The sequence below is a fragment of the Oryctolagus cuniculus genome, chromosome 1 (assembly GCF_051225735.1).
Source record: "Oryctolagus cuniculus isolate XC-2025 breed Fujian yellow rabbit chromosome 1, ASM5122573v1, whole genome shotgun sequence".
Lineage (NCBI taxonomy): Eukaryota > Metazoa > Chordata > Mammalia > Lagomorpha > Leporidae > Oryctolagus > Oryctolagus cuniculus.
In genome coordinates, this window is record NC_142867.1 from 49,225,629 (window position 1) to 49,248,438 (window position 22,810).

Here is a 22,810-nt window from a genome sequence, read left to right on the forward strand (position 1 = left end):
TTAGGTCATCTTGCCATATCCCTCTGCTGATTATTCTGCTCATCTCTGGCCTTGATCTTCCCTACCCCAACTCCATACTCAAATATCTATTACTTAACAGTTTTTTATGAGTGTTAATTAACATTTTAAATTTAAGATGTTCAAGACTTAATTTTCTATATTACCCTTCATATCTGTTTGCCCATTAGTCTTTCTTTTTTTTTATTTTTTTTTATTTTTATTTTTTTATTTTTTGACAGGCAGAGTGGACAGTGAGAGAGAGAGACAGAGAGAAAGGTCTTCCTTTTGCCATTGGTTCACCCCCAATGGCCGCCGCGGCAGGCGCACCACCCCTGATCCGATGGCAGGAGCCAGGTGCTTCTCCTGGTCTCCCGTGGGGTGCAGGGCCCAAGGACTTGGGCCATCCTCCACTGCACTCCCTGGCCACAGCAGAGAGCTGGCCTGGAAGAGGGGCAACCGGGACAGAATCCGGCGCCCCGACCGGGACTAGAACCGGTGTGCCGGCGCCGCAAGGAGGATTAGCCTAGTGAGCCGCGGCGCCGGCCTAGTCTTTCTTTTTTTTAAATATTTTATTTTATTATCTGTTTAAAGATTTATTTATTTATTTGAAAGGCAGAGTTACAGAGAGAAAGAGAGAAAGAACAGTCTTCCATCCTCTAGCTCACTCCCCAGATGGCCTCAGCGGCTAGAGCTGTGCCTCTTTGAAGCCAGGAGCCAGGAGATTCCTCTGGGTCTCCTATGCAGGTGCAGGGTTCCAAGGACTTGGGTCATCTTCCACTGGTTTCCCGGGCCACAGCAAAGAGCTGGATCAGAAGTGGAGTGTCTGGGACTTGAATCGGTGCCCAGATAGGATGCTGGGACTGCAGGCTGTGGCTTTTCCTGCTATACCACAGCATTGGCCCCAAGATTTTATTTTTTAAGAACAATTTTGGGTCAGAACAAAACTGAGAGAAAGGTACAGAGTTATCCCATATAACCCCCTATTCTATTAATTCTCCCCCATTACTTCTCCTTAATAAATGGCAACTCTGTCCTTCTGTTTGCTTAGCACAAAACCTTGGAGTCATCCTTGACTTCTCCAGAAAAACATCTTTGATATCCCATGTTCAGTCTAATTGCTGTTAGTTTTACCTTGAAAATATATTCAGAATGTGACTCCTTTTCATCAGTACCAGAGCTGTAGCCCTAGTCCTTACTAGTCTCCCATTGTCTACTCTTATCCTTTTTTTTTTTTTAAGATTTATTTTATATATTTGAAAGAGAGAGAGGTAGAGACACACACACACAGAGGTTTTCCATCCACTGGTTCACTTCCCAAATGGCTTCAACAGCTGGAGCTGAGCCAGTCTGAAGCCAGGAGCCAGGATCATCTTCTTGGTCTCCCACCTGGGTATAGGGGCCCAAGGACTTGGGCCATCCTCTGCTGCCTTCCCAGGAGCATTAGCAAGGAGTTGGAACCAAAGTGGAGAAGTGGAGCAGCCAGAACTTGAACTGGTGCCCATGTGGGATGCCGGCGCTGCAGCATGGGGCTTTAAATTGCTCTGCCGCAGCATGGGCCCCTACCGTTATCCTTCTATAATCTCTCTTCCACAGGCAACCAAAAATGATCTTGTTTTTAAAATAAGTTCTTAGGGTGCATTTAGCTTATCAGTTAAGATGCTCGGTAAGATGCCTACATCTCAGTGCTGGCATTGTGGCATAGAGGGTAAAGTCACTACCTGTGGCATCCCATATGGGTGCCAGTTTGTGTTCCAGCTGCTCCACTTCTGATCCAACTCTCTGCGAAAGGCCTGGGGAAAGTAGCAGAAAATGGGCGAAGTGCTTGGGCTCCTGCCACCCATGTGAGAGACCCGGATGAAACCTCTGGCTTCTGGCTTTGGCCTGGTCCACTGCTGGCTAGTTTGGCCACCTGGGAGTGAACTAGCAGATGGAAGACACACACTCTCTCTCTCTCTCTCTCTTTTTCTGTCTCTCCCTCTGTAACTCTTTCAAAATAGATACATAAATCTTTTTTTTTTTTTTTTAAGATTTATTTCTTTATTTGAAGACTTACACAGAGAGAGAAGGAGAGGCAGAGAGAGAGAGATCCTCCATCCGCTGTTTCACTCACAATTGGACACAGTGGCCAGAGCTGTGCCAATCTGAAGCCAGGAGCCAGGAGCCTCCTCTAGGTCTCCTGCATGGGTGCAGGGGCCCAGGGACTTGGGCCATCTTCTTCTGCTTCCCCAGGTCATAGCAGAGAGCTGGATTGGAAATGGAGCAGCCGGGACTCGAACTGGCACCCATATGGGATGTGGGCACTGTATGCTGCGGCTTTACCCACTACGCCATAGCACTGCCCCCCCCCTTAAAGATTTAGTTATTTATTTGAACATAAATTGTAAAAAAGAGAAAAAAAATCGATGCCCACATCCTATAATATTTAACCCTGCCTCCCAACTCCAGCATTCCTGCTAGTGCAGACCCTGAAAGATATCAGTTGATTGCTCAAGTAATTGGCTTCCATCAGATGGGAGCTTATGTTCTGTCTCCCTGACTTTCAAGTAAAAAAAAAAAAAAAAAGTTACTAAATGCAATGCAGTGTCCTGGATTATGTCCTGGAAAAGAAAAAATTGCTAGTGGAAAAACTGGTGAAATCTGAATAAAGTAGTAATAGTAATGTATCACTATTAAAGCTTTTGTTTTGACAAATGTAACACACTTATGTAAGATGTTGCTTAACCTAGATACTCTGAATATTATATTGGAATTCTGTGTACTATTTTTTAGCTATAAAATCTAAAATTTTCCTTAATAAGCCTTATTTGAAAAAAAAAGAGAAAATCAAAGCTGAAAGAGTTCTTTGAAAAGAAATAAAATTTGTTAACTCTACGGGTGGGCAATTAGCCTCATAGTCAAGCTGCCAGTGATGATTCTCATATTCTGAATCAGAGTAGCTGCATTTAATACCTACTTCTGGTTCCCAGCTCCAGCTTCCTGCTATTGCAGACTTCTGGAGGCAGCAGTGATGGCTCAAAGAATTGGGTTCGGGCTTCTCATGTGGAGACTGGAAAGCATTCTCAGCTCACATCTTGTCTGGGCCAGCATTTGGGAGTGAGCCAGTAGAAGTGAGCACTCACTCTCACTCAGAGGTTCTCTCTGCCTCTCAAAGAAAAGAAAAACCATAACTTCTTACTAAACATTTCAAATTATGCCATTCTTTTCCTCAAAAATCCTGTTTACCTTTTCACTTGGTAAAATCCAAAGTCCTGATTGTGGCTTTGAGGCTCTACACAGCTTGACCCAACCTCTCCCTAATCTGACTTCTTACTGCTCTCTCTCTTTTTTATGGTTGATTTTCAGCCAAATATTGCTATCAATGGAGATCCTTGGGCTTGTTCTGACTAATGCCCTTCGCCAGATATTTTTAAGTTCTGTGTTTAAATGTCATCAGAGAGCTCTTTACTAACCATCTTACCTAAAATAGTGACTTGCTATCATATTTATCCCTCCCTTTATTTTTTAGAGTTTTATTAAGGTATAATTTATATACTCTAAAATTTATTCAAAATATGCATATGTCAGTGATTTTCTTTAATAAATACATAGGATTGTGTGCTTGTCTTTACAATTCAATTTTAAGATGCATTCATCACTCCCAAAAATTTCTTTGTACTAATTTGCAGTCAGTCCCCATTCCCAGCCACAGCAAATGACTGATCTGGTTCCTTTCTCTGTGGATTTGCCTTTTTTTTGGACATTTCATGTTAAGGGAAACATACACAATACAGTTTTTGACATGTGGTTTCTTTTGCATGCCAGTACCATGTCTGTGGTTCTTCCATGTTGTGTACACTTCTGTGGTTTGTTCCTTTTTTATTGCTAAATATCATTTCATTGTATGGCGACACAAGGGTCATTTGGATGTAAGTTGATCATTTTTTGGTTATCATAAATCACGTTGCTATAAATATTCATGTATAAGTCTTTATGTGGATATTTAATTTTTAAATTATTTCTTAGTTTTTAAAGTTTTTAATGTCTCTTGAGTAGATTTTAGTGAGAGGTCATGAGGTTTTCATTGCTCTTGGCCTTTAGTTTTCTAGAGATAAGATGTAATTCATCTTGCTAAAATGAAGTTAAGCAATAAGGGTTTTTTAGGTAAGGAGTATGTTTAGTATTCTAAGGGGAATGGTGAAGAGAGCTGATCTATGCAACTAAAAGAAATATTAAATGGCATTCTAAGGTTTTCTTAGAAGTACTCAGCTGCTTGGCAAAAGCAAGGAAGAGAAATCTGATGTCAAAGAACAGTTTGCTTAGAATGAGGGTGTGAGAGACTAGAAGCAAAAAAGGTTGTGATTAGAGTAGAATTATAGTTAAGGTTCTAATAAGGTATGGTTTAGAGTTGAAGATATTGTGAATTTTCATAGGCCGGCGCTGCGGCTCACTAGCTAATCCTTCGCCTTGCGGCGCCGGCACACCGGGTTCTAGTCCCGGTCGGGGCACCGGATTCTGTCCCGGTTGCCCCTCCTCCAGGCCAGCTCTCTGCTGTGGCCAGGGAGTGCAGTGGAGGATGGCCCAAGTGCTTGGGCCCTGCACCCCATGGGAGACAGGAGAAGCATCTGGCTCCTGGCTTCGGATCAGCGCGGTGCTCCGGCCGCGGCGGCCATTGGAGGGTGAACCAATGGCAAAAGGAAGACCTTTCTCTCTGTCTCTCTCTCTCTCACTTTTCACTCTGCTGTCAAAAAAAAATATTGTGAATTTTCCACATAGACATTTATGTGACTGAGGCTTTTTTTCAGGATATAGAGTGGACAGTCAGATAAATATGTAGAGCAATAATATGACATGAAGTAGAGAAAGTGACCCACATGTCAGTAGTAAGGTACATCAGTGGTGGGCCAGTCAGGAAACACTACACTAGTTATTTGAATGTGGAAATTCAAAGAATCATTAAAGATGTGAAGTAAGAGGTCTTTAAGGCAGGGGTTGGCATACTGTGGCTTGCACACCAAGTCTACCCTGCTGCCTGTTTTTGTAAATTGTACCATAGCCATGGTTATTTATTTACGTATTGTCTGTGTCTGTTCTCATGCCTTATTGGCAGAGTTGAAATGTAACAGACATTTAGGCCCATAAAGCCTAAAATATTTACCAATTGGCCTGTAGGACCTCTGTCCTTAATGAGTTGTACTATGAGAATTAACTGCAAAACTTGTTCTCAAACAGTACTTTATACGTTGTATGTGTGGGTGGGTGCAAACTGTTGAAGTCTTTACTTAATATAGAGTTGGTCTTCTGTATATAAAGTTAATTAAAAATGAATGTTAATGAAGAATGGGGTGGGAGAGGGAGTAGGAGGTGGGGTGGGATTTGAGATGGGAGGGTGGGCATAGGGGGAAGAACCACTGCATTCCTAAAGTTGTACCCATGAAATTTGCATTCATTAAATAAAAGCTTAAAAAAAAAGATAAGCAGTTCTTCTATAAGGGGTCCAGAATTAACAGTTACATAAAGGCTATCATCACCTTCATGCTGAGAAAAATGAACAGTGAAGGAGCTCCCTGAACTTGATAAGATTTCCACCCAATCCAAAAATGAAATTCAGCTTCTGTGAAGAGGCAGGTAAGGTTATCATAGGAACACACAAATTGTGGATAGCCAAAAATACTTGGTAGAGAACTTTAGCCAGAACTGTCAGGCCGAGAACATGGCCTGAGGGCACAGCTGGAACTGGTCTTTGACAACCTCAGGGTTGTCAAACCTGAATTAAAAAATCAACTGTGATGGAATAGTGCATAAGAATTGTCTTCAAGGAAGTTTTGTGATAGGGAAGTATCTTTCTGCTTCTGGCCTTCAAGTGTCCCTTTGGTGCCCTCTGTTGACAAACCTAACATTGTGCCAATTGACAAAAAATAATAAAGAGTTTAGCCCTAGTAACAGGAAGTAGATCAAAAGAAGAGTCCATTTGGAAGATTTCTGCATGGATGTAGAGTAAAATGAAGCAGAAATATAAGTAAGCAAGCAAAACTAGAGAGCTAGAAAACAGAACTTCAGGCCCTGAGGAGTGTAGGGTAGTGGGGTGTTTGAGCAAATAGAGGTGGTTTCATTTAAGCTTGAAGACGAAGGGAACACTCAGTTTGTGGTAGCCAAGACTGAAAGGTGGAAACATTTAAATTTTTAAGGGTTGGTATAGTACTGAGTTTCAGCCCATTTTAACAGTACTTGGCATAAAAGTTTGACATAAATGTTTTATGAATTAATTCATTATATATAAGAGTGCTTCTTAATGACATATAGACTTAAATTTAGGACTCATTCTATCAAATAAGTGATTTTACAGTGTATTTGTATATTGCAGTTATATTACATTTGTATATGTTTGCATCATGGTAAAATCAACTGTGATGGAATAGGGCAGAAGAATTGTCCTCAAGGAAGTTTTGTGATCAAAGCTTCTAAAGTGATCCCTGTATAGAAGCAAATAAAAAAGTCGACTAATTTCCCATACTGTTGCCCAGTGCTGATGTGTGACCAGCCTCTGAAGAGCTTTTTTTGTTTGATACTAGGTTTTTGAAAGAGGGAGAGGTTATTTTTAGTGTGAAAATTATTCCAAAAATAAAATACAACCTGTTTAATGATTTACTAATTTGTTTCTAATTTGTTTTAATTTTGATTCTAGTATGAAATTAATGGAATTTGTAAGTGAATAATTGTGTCAAAGTGAAAGTTAGCCAGGCCTTGCTTTTTCCTAATTTAAATTATATTAATGAAACTGTCTTATTTCTTTTTCTTTTCATGACAAAGGAGTGGAAGATATGTGTTCTTAGATACAAGTAAAATATCTAGTTTCTGACTTCGTCTGTGAAATTGATCTTTTAAATTTCACGTACTTAGGTTTCTTTTTTTCTTTTTATTTACATTTGATTTTTAAAGAACCAACACCGAGGAGTGGATCAAGTAGTTAAAGCTACAAGAAAAATCTGTAGTGCTTTAGATGGTGTGGAGACTCCTGCCATTACAGAATCAGTGAAGAAACTAAAAAGAGCAGTTAATCTTCCAAGGAGTAAAATTTCTGAGGTAAATATATTTTTTAAAGATTTATTTTATTTATTTGAAAGAGTTACAGAGAGAGGTAGAGCCAGAGAGAGAGAGAGATTTTAAAAACTTTTTAAAAATTATTTATTCATTTATTTGAGAAACAAAGTAAGCTTGCATTTGCTAGTTCATTTCCCACAATAGCTGGGATTGGGAAACTCAATCCAAGGCTCCCTCATGGGTGGCAGGAACCCAGTTACTTGAATGACATCACTATCTTCCAAGTGTGTATTAACAGGAAGCTGTAGTCAGGAGTTGGAATTAAGTATTACTCCCAGACACTCTGATATGGGATATGGTGCCTTAACCAACATGTTTTAAGCCAGATACCTGCTTCATGACTTTCCCTTTTGAGTTGATTTGCCACTTACTTAGTTAGGAAGAGGGTTACTTAGTATAGAGATGAACTACCTTGGAAGAGCTATGTGAGACCTGACATTGAACAGGTGTATGCCAAACTGTGAGCCCTTCGTGAGTTGCTTTTTATTTTAAATATATCTCATAAATACAACATCAAGAACATAGTAATTCTTCCCACAGTACCGGCCCTCCCACTCACTCTTCACTCTTCCTCCTCCCTCTCCTGTTTAATGCCAGAGAGAAACAGAAAGAATGGAATAAAAAAACTAAGAGACTGTCAGCCCTTTGTTATAAAGGAAGACTTTTAACATTGTAAGTTGGTTTGAGGTTCAAAGATAGATACTGAGCTCGGAAGACTGGAGAATGATAGCTATTACTTCTCCCTCTGGATGGAAATGTCCATGGTTGCCAGTGGGGAAGTTCTACTTTAGACCATACCCTTTTCCTGTTCAAAACACCAAGAAGTCTATGTAGTAGTGACTTGTTGCCTCAGAAGCAGCCAGGTTAGGAGCCCTCTCCTTGTATCATAATGTTGCTTTTAATGAAAGCCCTACCTTCTGGTATTTCCATGGAGATTCAGTTAACTGTTCATGTTTACATCTTTGATTGGAACAATGAAAAAAAAAAGGTAGATCTCAGAAGTCAAATTTAAAGGAAGGAAAAGTTATCTTGCTTAGACCATTCATTTTCAGAGATCCCGTCTATATGGAATGTAGTCATTTGTTTTTCTTCTTTCTTGTATGCCTCTTTTTAGATATTAAAAGATACATATGAAATTGTTTTGAGGTGATCAGCTACCATTGTCCCAATGTTGTATAAGCCGTTTGCTCATTTACTAGATAAAAGGAGCAGAGAGTAGGTGGGAGAGGAGTTCAACTTAAATAGTCACAAGAGCTTTTTTGAGTCACTAAATAATAATAGAGTTCCAGAGTCTCTTCTTTAAGGATATCCTTATGCTACTGTAGAGCAATTAATGTAAAATAAAATACCACATTAGTGTCTTTTATCCCTTCTGTATTTCAAATTAACAAGGCAGATTTTAGTGTCGTTTTGTGTTTTGCAGTAATTTTCAATTACTCTAATTTTCTTGATACTAAAAATCATCTATTTACAATTCTTTATTATTATATTCCTTCTTTAGATATTTTTTGTGAAGTTTCTCCTGGGAAGGGTTTCTGTGACATATAGCACTTAATTAAATGTATTGAAGATAAAGAGAGCTGGCCGGCGCTGCAGCTCACTAGGCTAATCCTCCATCTTGCGGCGCCAGCACATCGGGTTTCAGTTCCGGATGGGGCACCGGATTCTGGGCACCCCTCTTCCAGGCCAGCTCTCTGCTGTGGCCAGGGAGTGCAGTGGAGGATGGCCCAAGTGCTTGGGCCCTGCACCCCATGGGAGACCAGGAGAAGTACCTGGCTCCTGCCATCGGATCAGTGCGGTGCGCCAGCCGTGGCGGCCATTGGAGGGTGAACCAACGGCAAAGGAAGACCTTTCTTTCTGTCTCTCTCTCTCACTGTCCACTCTGCCTGTCAAAAAAAAAAAAAAAAAAGGAAAAAAGGTAAGCATTTTATACTTCATGGGCAATTTTTTGACTAATTTGTTTATGTGTGTTGTGCAGGTGACTTCACTGTCTGGAGGAGACAGTACCAAAAGTTCAGCTAGAGGTATGTCTTTAAATTCTTTACATTTTAGCAATAATTGTTGCTTTTGCACAGAATTATATTAACATTTTCTATAAATATAGGCTCATTAAATCCTGAAAATCCTGTTCAAGTAAGCGTGGACCAATTAACTGCAGCAATTTATGATCTTCTCAGACTCCATACCAGTTCTGGTAGGAGTTCTACAGACTTTGCCCAAAGCTACAGGAACACCAAGGAGGCATGGACTACAACAGAACAGCTCCAGTTTACTATTTTTGCTGCACATGGAATTTCAAGTAACTGGGTATCAAAGTAAGTAACAGTTTAGAAGAAAATATGCACAGCTTTATCTTGTGACTATGCTAATCTTGTAAAGTGTCAGCAACCACTGTTATCTTGGTGCTTAAATAGATATATGAGAGCCACTTTTGTGGGGCAGGTGTTCCACATTGCAGTGCCTGCAGGAGCCGGTGATGACTCATGTGCTTGAGTACCTGGCACTCACATGGAAGACTCAGGTTAAGTTCCAGGCTTGTGGCTTTGACCTGGCTCAAAACTGGCTATTGTGGGGATTTGGGGAGATTAGAAGATTACTATCTCTCTGCCTTTCCAAAAAAAAAAAAATAAGATTTTTCTTTGTGATTTTCATAAAAATTACAGAGATGTATGAAGCTATTCAGTAAAACATACCACTCCAACTATACACAAAAAGTAGGATGCTTATAAGAGGAAATGATGTTAATTAATAAATTAATGAATTTCAGACTGCTGTTCTTTCTGCTTTTGTGTCTAAAATGATTTTTTTGTGTGTGTGAAATAGCTTCATAATAGCTCATGCTCTTTAAGGGGAAGCCTAGCAAAGAGATAACAAACATAAATTCCTCTTAAGTTGAAATTTTGATTTAAAAAAGAATTATTTAATTATTTGAAGTGGTATTTTAATTTATTCAGTAAATATTTACTGGGCACCATTTATGGACCATTGTACTTGGTACATGGGATTCAGGAGTAAACAGGTAGCAAAATACTTCCACCTTCCTGGAACTCACATTGAAATGGGTACTACTTGTGTCTGAAGGTATTTCATTCTTTTTAATAGGTACAGGGATAATATTCTTAAGACATACATACATATATATATAAGCAAACATACATGCACAAACAAATTTAGGAATATATTATTAGAAACAAATATCCAGAAAACAGTGCTAATTAATATGGAAAGTAAGCTAAAAAATACTGAAGTATAAGGGAAAATATGATGAAATTGAAGAAGTATCTAGGGGTGATCATTTTATGATCCAAAGAGATTAGATTTAAAATATTTAGATATTTTATGTGAATAATGTGATTAACATGTAAGTTAGAATATGAATAGAATATAGTTTTTTAATTTTTTGGTTTTTTGAGAGACAGAGCTCCCGTTCACTGGCTCACTCCCCAAATGCCTACAATGGCTAGAGCTAGGCCACGCTGAAGCCAGGAGCCAAGGACCCAATTGCTTGAGTCATCATCTGCTCTCTCCCAGAGTGCAAATTAGGAAGCTGAAGTTGAGAATGGAGGCGGGACTTAGAATCCAGGCACTCTAATATTGGGTGCAGGAGTTCCAGGCAGCATCTTAACCCCTAGGCCAAACACCTGCTACAGAATACAATTTTATTGAACCCAAGACTCCTGCCTAGTTGTATCTAACCAGCTCTGTACTTGTGGTAATTAGGGGCCAAGTCACTGCTGTCATATGAGAGAAAACACAGCGTCTGTCCCCATGGAAGGAAGCCTCCCTATATAGAAGGAGGATCAGCTCAATGCAAGTCAGGCCCAGGCACTATTAAAACATGCTTAGCTGACTATCTCAGTGACTTAGTAAAGGAAATGGTACCTAGAGAATGTAATGTTTGTATTCCTTTTCCTAGAATTTATTTAGTGTCATTGAACTAAAATCTAAAGCTACTACATAACTGAGTGCAAAATTGAAATAAATTCTTTATTATGGCATCCCTTCAGACTAGAACCTAGGGCCATATGTTCCTCCTCTGTTTTCCCTTTGATATATCTTTTCTCTGTTTTCATAGATTTTGGAATGATTAAATTTTAGATGAATTCCAAAAAATTGAAATGAATAGTGATCAGATTATTTCAGATATCAGTAACTTTGGGAAAGCTACTACTGTATACTTGTATGTATTAGCTAAATTACATTATTAAGGTAGAAGTAAAATTAAACTCTTTCTTTTCTCAGTTATGAAAAATATTATTTGATGTGCTCCCTGTCTCACAATGGAAAGGATCTTTTTAAACCTATTCAATCAAAGAAGGTTGGCACTTATAAGAACTTCTTCTATCTTATTAAATGGGATGAACTGTAAGTGAAATTCCTGGCTTTTTATTCTTTGGGTGTGCCCTAGTCTTTTTCCATGAATTCTAGTGCCATTTCCGTTGAAATTCATTAAATTCTTACTGATTGTCAAGGTTTCGTCTGGATATGATTCTAGAAAAAAAAAAAGTTTTCATTAAAATGTCTGATATACTCTTAAGCCTACATATTATTAAATTGCAAAAATATACCATTAATTTTTGCCAAACTATGTCAAGTTAAAGGTGTAAATTTATTGATACGTAATTCTACAAAGCTGATGTTTTATAACGTTGTTTACTTTAGTATTTTTCCAGTACACTGTATAGGAATCTTGGGTCTTGATTAACAAATAACCAAAAAAAAACCCCCCTCAAAAACAAAAATACCAAACTTAGTAATCTTAAATTCCTGTAAAAGGTGATATTTTGTATTGTTAATATTTTATAAATATTGTTTGTCAACTAAGGTAGCTCTCAATATTTAGACAGGTAGGCAGTTGCACAACTTTCTACTATTTGTTCACATGTATTAAATGGTTTCCTATTTTCCTTTTTTATTTTTTAAATTGCATGTCTGAAAGTAATCAAATAATTCAAAATTTAAGCATTTCAACATTTGTTATTTTAAAGTAACCATTATTGAGTTCATGTGTTCTTTCAAACTTAAAAAATATTCACTGAAAAACATAAATATCTATTTGTGAATATACTTATATTCTTACACTAAGAATACTCATTAGCATTCATCTAGTTCTTCATAAAAGAAATAAAAACAGCTACTATTATTTTGTCTGGTAATTGGTGCTGCAAGTCTTAAAGTAAAGGTATTTTTGAAGAAAGAAATGCTACATTTTGAAATTTTACTTTTTTTTTTTTTTTTGACAGGCAGAGTGGACAGTGAGAGAGAGAGACAGAGAGAAAGGTCTTCCTTTGCCATTGGTTCACCCTCCAATGGCCGCCACAGCTGGCGCACCGCACTGATCCGATGGCAGGAGCCAGGTACTTCTCCTGGTCTCCCATGGGGTGCAGGGCCCAAGCACTTGGGCCATCCTCCACTGCACTCCCGGGCCACAGCAGAGAGCTGGCCTGGAAGAGGGGCAACCGGGACAGAATCTGGCACCCCGCCTGGGACTAGAACCCGGTGTGCTGGCGCCGCAAGGTGGAGGATTAGCCTAATGAGCCGCGGCGCCGGCCAGAAATTTTACATATTTTTTAAAAAGATATAAAAGCAAGATTTATTAGAGTCAGAGACCTCCAAGCCAGAGTGTCATGGAAGGGAGCCTCAAGAGAAGCAAAACCCAAAGGGGCTGGTGGCAGTGGGGTTTTTAAGCACAATTTTGAGAAAGAAAAAACTTAGAAGCTTGACATTCAGTTACAAGGTGGGGGACAAAACCCATCAAAAGGACTGATTTGTAAGCTTTTTTACTCTGTCTGGCTTGCTCATGATAAAACAAAAGAGCCATCAGTAGGGTGGGATACCTAATTTGTTTTATAGTAAACTGGGAGCTTAGAACAAAATTTGTTTTACCATTTTTAGTAATGCAAGTTAGTGAAACTTATATCTAGCTTTAGGTTACTCATGATTAAAGATTATTTGGTAAGTAAAATAAAATACCTAAAATTGCTTTCTCCTTACAGGTTTAAACATCACTTTAAAAGTCTAATTTGGTTTTTCTGTTACTACATTTTTTTTCCCCTGTAGAATCATTTTTCCCATCCAGATATCACAGCTGCCATTAGAATCACTTCTCCACCTCACTCTTTTTGGAATTTTGAATCAGAACAGTGGAAGTTCTCCTGATTCTAATAAGCAAAGAAAGGGGCCAGAAGTTTTGGGCAGAGTTTCTTTACCTCTTTTTGACTTTAAGCGGTAAGTATACTGAATTGTGATGTTGAGTTACTGTGCACATCAGAATTAGCTGGATAACAGGTGGGGAAGATGACAAATGTACTCAAAGGAGCTGCCTCCATTTTTCCAGCATAACGAGTTCAGACACACACATCAGAGCAAACCAAAGTTATTCTTCTATAATCTAAATATATCTTTTGGACTGAGTAGAAGGTTGTCACTCAGTATTCCAGGAGAAAAACAACACTCAATGACTATTTTATTGCTTAAGTAAAGTACGATGTTATTGATATAATACCATGATCTCATAAGTACCCTTGATATTCCCATAAGAACTCCATTTTTCCTTTTCTTGTTCCTTTCATACCCTTCTCCAGTTTCAGAGAGTCTACAGCTGCACATTATTCCCTGGCTTAATTCTCTTTCCTGACTAATTTATTCCTTACTGTTATGGGACCTTGGTCATTAACCTCTAAAGTTGCCATGTGTGTAAAAATCTATTGAAGTGCTTTCCCTTTCTCTCTTGGTCTCTCCCTCTTTCTCCTATACTCTCCTTCTCCCTCTTTTCTTTTTTCTTTTTAAAGGTTTATTTATTTATTTGAAAGTCAGAGTTACACAGAGGAGAGGCAGAGAGAGAGAGGTCTTTCATCAGCTGGTTCACGCTTCAAGTGGCTGCAACAGCTGGAGCTGCGCTGATCTGAAGCCAGGAGCCAGGAGCTTCCTCTGGGTCTCCCATGTGGGTGCAGGGGCCCAAGGATCTGGGCCATCTTCTGCTGCTATCCCAGGCCATAGCAGAGAGCTGGATTGGAAGTGGAGCAGCCAGGTCTCAAACTGGCACTTTAGGCCAGGGCGTTAACCAGCTGCACCACAGCGCCGGCCCCTCTTCTCCCTCTTTACCTTCTTCACCCCTTCCCTCTGGTCTGTCAGGTTTCCCCACCAATAAACCCTTTCCCTTACTCCGGTGTTCGGTGTGTTTTGTGGTGACCTAACATTGGTGCTGTGACTCGGATCCAGGTTCCCCCAGTGACTGTTCTCCCTTTGGGGATCTCTGAGCTGCCTTGGGGTCCTGGATTTCTGCCAGTCACAAAACATACCCCAGAAAAAGCAAACAAACAAAAACCTATTGAAGGATTCTTTTTCTTAGAGGAAAAAGAATTCCTTTCAAACTTTGTGTCAATTAAGAGCATTGGGATAGGGAAGTGTGTTTGGCCTGTCAGCTGAATATTTTAATTATGTTTTGAGTAATAATATGTTCTGTGAAATTATCAAGAGTCTTCCTAAACAAAACCAGTTGAATAAGTAAGGGAGATGTACATACAGTACATGGGAACATTCTGGAGACTGATAATGCACATTGGCATATTAAATCATCACTAAAGCTCTGTAGTTAAGAAGCCTATTTAACTTTTATAGTAGTATATTTATTGTAATAACAAACACATAGCACTTACCATATGCTGGGTATTAGTCCTCATGCTGTACACATATACTTATATTCCTCACATTTATATTCCTTACATACAATATTTCTCAGAAAAGTTGTTATTAATCCTTTTTCTCCACTTGGGGGCCTGGGGCGGGAAGGCAGCAGGAATGGAACAACAAAGTACAGAGGTTAAATGCCTGGCCACAGGTCACTTACTTAGTAAGTGGTGGAGTTGGGATTTGTGTACCAGGCATCCTAGCTCCCAGGGTCTGTTCTTAACTCTTATTCTTTGTTGACATTCTCAAACTTACATGATCTCATTATACTTTTCTGTTACTCTAGAATATATTTTATATATCTAAGGGATGGAATACTAACATCAAATTCCTTACCATGTTTTATGAGCTTTTAATTTATAAAATGAAAATCATAGTTTTTTTTTATATTCATGAAGGTTTTTAGCATGTGGAACTAAACTTCTGTATCTTTGGACTTCATCACATGTAAATACTCTTCCTGGAACAACCCCTAAAAAAGGATATGTCATGGAAAGAATAGTGCTACAGGTAATGGTCTTGGTGAGGTTTCTATTTAGATTTCTGTCTAAAGAGTATGTGCCATGATTTGGGTTGTTAATAAAGAAACCTATCTTTGTTTAATCTCAGATCCTCAATTTAAATACCAATATATCATTTCCTGTTTCTGAAAAACATGCACTGTACCCATCCCATGAAATATGCGTATATGAGAATTACCAACAATGGTAATACTTTCAACAAAAAGACAAGAATCAATAATTGAACATTTAGTCAAATCTATGATTGCTAAGAAAAGCAATTAAAGAAGCTAAGAAAGCAAATGTGTGGAGTATAATTTAATCAAATTATGTTCCATTTTTTAGGTTGATTTTCCCTCTCCTACATTTGATATTATTTATACAACTCCTCAAGTTGACAGAAGCATTATACAGCAACACAACTTAGAAACACTAGAGAGTGATGTAAGAGGGAAACTTCTCGACATTCTTCATAGAGACTCATCGCTTGGGTATGCTCCATTTATCTTTTGCCTGAATATCTCCTACAGTGTAAGCTTAAGGGCTTGATGAAATTCATGATTTAACAGTGTTTTTGGTATGGAAAGTTTTCTTTTTTAAGATTTATTTATCTATTTGAGAAGCAGAGTTAGAGAGAGAGAGGGAGAGACAGGAGAATGGTCTTCCATTTGCTGCTTCATTCCTCAAATGGCCACAGTAGCCAGAACTGGGCTGATCTGGAGCCAGGAACTTATTCTGGGTCTCCTATGCAGGTGCAGGGGCCCAAGCATTTGGGCTCTCCTCTACTGCTTTCCCAGGCCATCACAGAGAGCTGGATTAAAAGTGGAGTAGCTAGGACGTGAACTGGTGCCCAGATGGGATGCTGGCACCACAGGCAGAAGCTTAACCTACTAATATTCCAGTGTTGACCCTGAAAGTTTTATATTTACTTTTTTTTTTTTTTGGCCAGGCAGAGCTAGACAGTGAGAGAGAGAGATACAGAGATAGTTATAGACAGTGAAAGAGAGACAAGAGAGAAAGGTCTTCCTTCTGTTGGTTTTTTCCCCTAATGGCTGCTTTGGCCAGCACTGTGCCAATCCGAAGCCAGGAGCCGGGTATTTCCTCCCGGTCTCCCATGTGAGTGCAGGGACCCAAGCACTTGGGCCATCCTCCACTGCCCTCCCAGGCCACAACAGAGAGCTGAACTGGAAGAGGAGCAACCAGGACTAGTACCCGGCACCCCAACCGGGACTAGAACCCAGGGTGCCAGCGCCACAGGCAGAGGATTAGCCAAGTAAGCCACGGCACCGGCCCAGTTAACTTATTTTTTAAATTATGGAGACTATGCAGTTGTTTAGAAGTTTAGACTGTTTACATGATCATAAGGCAAACACTAGCACTATATTTATAATAGATATTCATAGATTAACTTCCTTAACCTATGAAGAACATTTTCATTTCAATAAGGTAAAGACTCATAGGAAAGGAAGTAATGAATATAACATGGCATTTCTTTGGAAAAAAAAAATACAGTGCCTTTTAAGCATTTGAAATGATGTTCAACCTCTCAGTAATCAAGAAAATGTAAACTAATGTAAGATATTACACACATCAGAGTGTGTGAGATTGATTAAATTTAAATGCCTCATAGAAAATTTTTTTTTAAAGATTTATTTATTTACTTGAGAGGCAGAGTACAGAGAGGCAGAGGAAAAGAGAGAGAGGTCTTCTATCCACTGGTTCACTCCCCAATTGACCGCAATGGCCAGAGCTGTGCCGATCTGAAGCCAGGAGCCAGGAGCTTCTTCCGGGTCTCCCACGTTGGTGCAAGGGCCCAAAGACGTGGGCCCTCTTCTACTACTTTCCCAGGCCCTAGCAGAGAGCTCTATGGGAAGTGGAGCGGCCGGAACTTGAACTGGTGCCCATATGGGATGCTGGCTCTATAGGCGGTGGCTATAGCTGCTATGCCACAGTGCTGGCTCCTCATATAAAATATTGGTGAGGATATTTAAAAAATGGGAATTGGGTATTTTTTTTTTAATTTATTTGACCAATTTGAAAGGCAAAGTGACAGAAAGTGAGGGGGGGGGGAGTGGGAGGAAGGAAATGAGAGAGAAGGAGCGCCCAATCAAGCACAAAGCACAATTCTATCCATTGCTTCACTCCCCAAGTGGCCCTGACAGCTGGGGCTGGGTCAGATTGAAGCAGAAGCCAAGAACTCTATCAGGATTCCCCATGTGGGTGGCAGGGACTCCAGCACTTGAGCCATCATCTTCTGCTTCCCAGGCAGCTCTCTACTAAGAGAGCTGGATTGGAAGTGGAGTAAATGAAATTGGAAACAGTACTCTGATATGTGGTATAGCCATCTCAGGCAGCAGCTTAACCTATGCCATAATATCCACCCCTGAAAGAGCCACAACACCCATGCCCGGGGCAGTGTTTGGTACAGCACCTTTTGGTGTGCCCACCTGCCATATCTAACTGCCTGGGTTCATGTCCTGCTATCACTCCCAATTCCAGCTTCCTGCTCATGCACACCCTGGAGGACAGCAGGTGATAGCTCGAGTAGTTGGGTCCCTGCCATCCACATGGGAGACTTGGACTGGGTTCCTGGCTCCTGTCTTCATCTACTGCTTTCCCAGGCCATCACAGAGAGCTGGATTGGAAGTGGAGTAGCTGGGACATGAACTAGTACCCTGATGTTGGCAGTGTCTGTGAAGTGAATCAACAGAGGGGAGATTCTCTCTCTCTCTCTCTCTCTCTCTCTCTCTCCCTCCCTCCCTCCCTCCCTCCCCTTTTGAATAAAAGATTTTTTTAAAGGAAATTATGTATTCATAGAATTGTAAAAGCTACAGCTCTTTTGGAGGCAAAAACCTGTAAAAGCTATAGTTTATCCAGCAATGCCACTTCTCATACCACAGAAAAAAACCCTTTATATTCGCCTCTGGAAACAAGAATGTAAGTTGCAATCCATCACAATGTGTTAAATTATAGTACATTTATCCAGTGGCAAACAATGTAACTAGTAAGAATGAGGTTATAGCTATATGTACTAATATATAAGATATATTAAATGAAGAATGTAAGGAGCAGAATAGTGACTTAGCGTGTTATCTTTAGCATAAAGGAAAAAAAAAAAATCTGCTTACACTCCTACATTGTCGCTCCCCCTCTTTGCGGAGGAACGACACAGGACCCTGCACTGTTCTTTTGTCTGCTCGGCCCTTCCCGGGTTTGCTGCTGGTCCTTCCCGGGTTGGCTGCCGACCTTCCACCTCCGTGGAGGGGTGGCTCCCCCTGCCACTTTCCCCATTTCCGCGGGGGAGCGGCACACCACCGGCCGGCTCTCTCTGGGGCTGCTCAGATGTTATCCGGATGTTCCCCTTAGATGTTCCCGGTGCATGTTGTCTCTCTCCTCCTTTATAGTCCTCTTCCACCAATCCCAACTCTGCTACCCACACGCCAAGCACACTGCTCTCCTCCAATCAGGAGCAGCTCCTGCAGTTTATTGGTCGAACTGGAGGCAGCTGCGTAGAAGCTGTTTACTCCTCTCCCAGCACCATATTGTGGGAGAGCAGATGCATAGAATAAGTCTTAATTCCAGTAACTTAGTCTAGTCGAGTTGCTCCCCACACTACATAGGCTTCTTCTCTGAAAGAATACACAGCTTAGTTTGTTGCCTTGGAGAAGGGGAGTTAGAGGACTCACTGTGTACCTTGTGCAAAATTAAACTTTTTTTTAACACTTTACATGGAATGAATACTTTTCAGTGTGTATTATGTATACAGAATGGATGGATAGATGGGTGGTAGAATAATGAAATATTTCATTCATGTAAACATTTATCTTTAAGCTTTCCCAGCTGCTTTACTTCCAATCTGGCTCCCTGCTAATGTACCTGGGAAAGACTTGGAGGATGGCCCAAGATCCTGGGCCCCTGCACCCACATGGGAGACCCGAAAGAATCTCCTGGCTCCTGGCTTTAGACCAACCCACCTCCAGCCAATGCAACCATTTGGAGCTGCAATAAATAATTTTTTTAAAGATTTATTTAATTCTTTGAAAGTCAGAGTTAGAGAGGAAGACAGAGAGAGATCTCCCCTTCACTGGTTCACTTCCCAGATGGCCACATAAGCAGGGGCTGTGCCAGACTGAAACCAGGAGCCAGGGTCGTCTTTCACGTTTCCCATGAGAAGGCAGGGGCCCAAGTGCTTGGACCACCTGCCACTGCTTTTCCTAGGCTTTTAACAGGGAGCTGGAACAGAAGTGGAGTAGCCAGAACTCAAACCAGTACCCATGTGGAATGCTTGTGTTGCAGACGGTGGCTTTACCCAGTATGCCACAACACTAGCTCCCATCCTTAAGCTTAAAAGCAATTAGAATCTCCAAAATTTGTATTTTTCAGTTTGAATACTCTTCGATTTAACTGCACATTCATCTACTAAAATTTTATAGTAGCATTTTTTTTGTGTGGCATTTGATTTTACTTGTATGAACTCCGGATGAAATTCTTGCTGTTTCTTAGTGTGAGATCTACTTATTCAAATCTCATTTCTGGTTCCTTGCATCTAGTTTATAGCTCAATAAATTTTTATTGTACTAAATTATCCTTCATTTTCATAACTAAGGCTCTTTTATCAAGGCAGAATGATTTCTTTCCATCCTCAAATTAGGGTAAATTAGTGGTACTTGCTGTACAATGCATTTTTCTATTCCAAATTAGTATTAATGATTTTACTAAGTGGCTGTCCCAAATGAATACATTTCTTCTTTGTATATTTAATCATTGAGATTATAACTCTGTCATTATGATATCACTGAGAGATAATTTAATTCTATTATGTATGCAGACTTTCTAAAGAAGATAAAGCCTTTTTGTGGGAGAAACGTTATTACTGCCTCAAATACCCAAATTGTCTTCCTAAAATACTAGCAAGTGCCCCAAACTGGAAATGGGTTAATCTTGCCAAAACCTACTCATTGCTTCACCAGTGGCCTCCATTGTACCCTCTGACTGCACTGGAGCTTCTTGATTCAAAGTAAGTCAGATGTATGTATTTGTATTCTGCTGTTGTCAGTGTAAATTATTACATTGCAAGAGCATACTTCCATTTTCTTTTATCATGAGCAGTTCAATACAGTATAAATGTTTCAGTGCACAAGTATTTATACAGCTAGCTTTTGCATTGAAATTATCAGAAAAAACATTACATGTCATTTAAAACCAACCTAAAAAAAAGGTTAGGTTATAAATTTTGAATAAGTTATTACATTATCATGATGGAACCAAAATTAATTTTCATGATTTAAGGTTTCTAGATGATTCCGAGACTGAATCTGTATAGCATTGTAATTTTTTTCTTGAATAGAGAAACATACTGCTTTTGAATATGGAGTTATTTGAATATTCTTTGTAAGGAATAGATTGATATTGTTTTCAGAAAATATAGCTCCATTAAAGGAGAAATCACTGTTATATCTTGATTTTGTGCTGTTCTAGATTTGCTGATCAGGAAGTGAGATCACTAGCTGTGACCTGGATTGAGGCTATTAGTGATGATGAACTAACAGATCTTCTTCCTCAGTTTGTGCAAGTGAGTTTTTGCTAGGTTACCTCTCACCTCAATCTCCTTTCAATTTTATGAGTAGGAAATTTGTTAAGGGATCCCTCCCCCCTTTTTTTTGATTGAAAGTAGTGTCATAGTGTGGCAGTGTTGTGGGGGGGGGTTGCATGTAGATTTAATGTGAGTTTTTTCTACTACTGTTATCTGCCCTATTTGAATATTATATATTTACCTATATTTTAAATTCTCAGACATTTTGGTGTCTTGGAAAAGACTTCAGCTTTCGATTTTAGTTCACTGGCCAGTGAACCATGGCTTATGAATGTTGTTACTGTTTGTCTTGTGCTTTGTTTCCTTCATTTGACCTAATTTAATTCATGTTTCATTTTATGTGTCATCTTTTAACATTGAGTAAAACTTGCTTTATATAGTTTCTTTTTTGATCATTGTATCCAAGCAATTTATTATGGGTTTGACAACTAGTAATTCTTATTTTCTTTTACATGTAGGCTTTGAAATACGAAATTTATTTGAATAGTACATTATTGCACTTCCTTCTGTCCAGAGCATTGGGAAATATCCAGATAGCACATAATTTATATTGGTAAGATTTAAATTTTATTAAGTACTTTTTTTCCATTACTAGTGTTTCTAGAGACAGTGTATCTGTAGGCCTGACAGGTAGGGCTGCCGTTGTGATGTGGCAGTTTAAGCTGCCACTTGTGACACCAGCATCCCATATCTGAGCATGGTTCAAGTCCTGGCTGCTCCACTTCTGATCCAGTTCCCTCCTAGTGTGCCTGGGAAAGCAGCAGACGATGGCTCAAGTACTTAAGGTACCTGTCAAACATATGGGAGAGCTGGACGGTGTTTCTGGTCCCTGACTTCCTTCTGGCCTAGCCCCAGCCATTGTGGTCATTTGGAGAGTGAAATAACAGATGGAAGATCTCTCTCTCTCCCTCCCTTCTTCCCCACCTCACTCTGTCTTTCAAATAAATAAAATCAATCTAAACAATTTTAATTTCTAAAAGGTATGCCCAGAATACTTACTGTAGATATTGAATGTTTTGTTGTCTACATTATTTTGAAGGAGCTAAATTTAAAAACAAAAGCAAAAATAACAAAATTGTGTGCTATAAAATACTTAGCATATTACAGCTCTATAGTAATGAGTTTTAATTTGCTTACATAGCTTAAAATAAGTCTTTGGATATCAAAAATTGACTTTGTTTGAATGATTTGTGAGCAAAGTTCATTCAGTTCTCGGAAGCAGCTGACATAAATATTTTTGCTTTGTTAGGCTTCTCAAGGATGCTCTGCATGATGCACAGTTTGGTGCCCGATATGAACATGTTTTGGGTGCTCTCCTCTCAGTAGGAGGAAAAGGACTCAGAGAAGAACTTTATAAGCAGACCAAACTTGTTCAGCTTTTAGGAGGAGTAGCAGAAAAAGTAAGGCAAGCTAGTGGATCAGCTAGACAGGTATGTGCCCATAAAAGAGAACATAAATGTTTTGTTGTTAAAAATCTTTGAGATGCTGACAAATTAAGTTGTTACAGAATTCTAACTACACTGGTGCTGTTTTGAGTGGATAGAATTCAGAGCTTGTTTGACGAATGTGGGAAAAGAAACCATACCCTAACTCAGAAGATCAGTACTTTTTAATTCCCATTCTTATTAATTAATTTCTGATCAAAATTGTTTTCCAGAGTTTCTTTTTGTTTTGTTTCTAAATTTTTTGCAGTTATGAAAATACTAGTTGATACTTATTTTTTAAAAATCCAAATAATAGGGGCCGACACTGTGGTGCAGCGGGTTAAAGCCCTAACCTGGGGCGCCGGCATCCCATATGGATACCGGTTCTAGTCCTGGCTGCTCCACTTCCTATCCAGCTCTCTGTAATGGCCTGGGAAGGCATTAGAAGATGGCCCAAGTCTTTGGGCCCCTGAACCCACGTGGGAGACCCAGAGAAAGCTCCTGGCTTCGGATTGGCACAGCTCCAG

General features: G+C 39.6%; 1 protein-coding gene across 3 annotated transcripts in view; it reads left to right on the plus strand.

Moving 5' to 3' along the window:
* The window catches only part of PIK3C2A (phosphatidylinositol-4-phosphate 3-kinase catalytic subunit type 2 alpha), a 123,906-nt gene that overhangs the window by 75,049 nt on the left and 26,047 nt on the right, over positions 1-22,810 (plus strand). For all 3 annotated transcript variants that reach the window (XM_089328080.1, XM_089328090.1, XM_089328086.1), the window contains 11 exons: positions 6,916-7,059; positions 9,056-9,101; positions 9,182-9,392; positions 11,320-11,442; positions 13,138-13,305; positions 15,165-15,276; positions 15,612-15,757; positions 20,095-20,283; positions 20,745-20,838; positions 21,318-21,412; positions 22,109-22,289. In XM_089328080.1, coding sequence (XP_089184206.1) covers positions 6,916-7,059; positions 9,056-9,101; positions 9,182-9,392; positions 11,320-11,442; positions 13,138-13,305; positions 15,165-15,276; positions 15,612-15,757; positions 20,095-20,283; positions 20,745-20,838; positions 21,318-21,412; positions 22,109-22,289 — 1,509 coding nt within the window. The remainder of the gene's footprint in view (positions 1-6,915; positions 7,060-9,055; positions 9,102-9,181; positions 9,393-11,319; positions 11,443-13,137; positions 13,306-15,164; positions 15,277-15,611; positions 15,758-20,094; positions 20,284-20,744; positions 20,839-21,317; positions 21,413-22,108; positions 22,290-22,810) is intronic.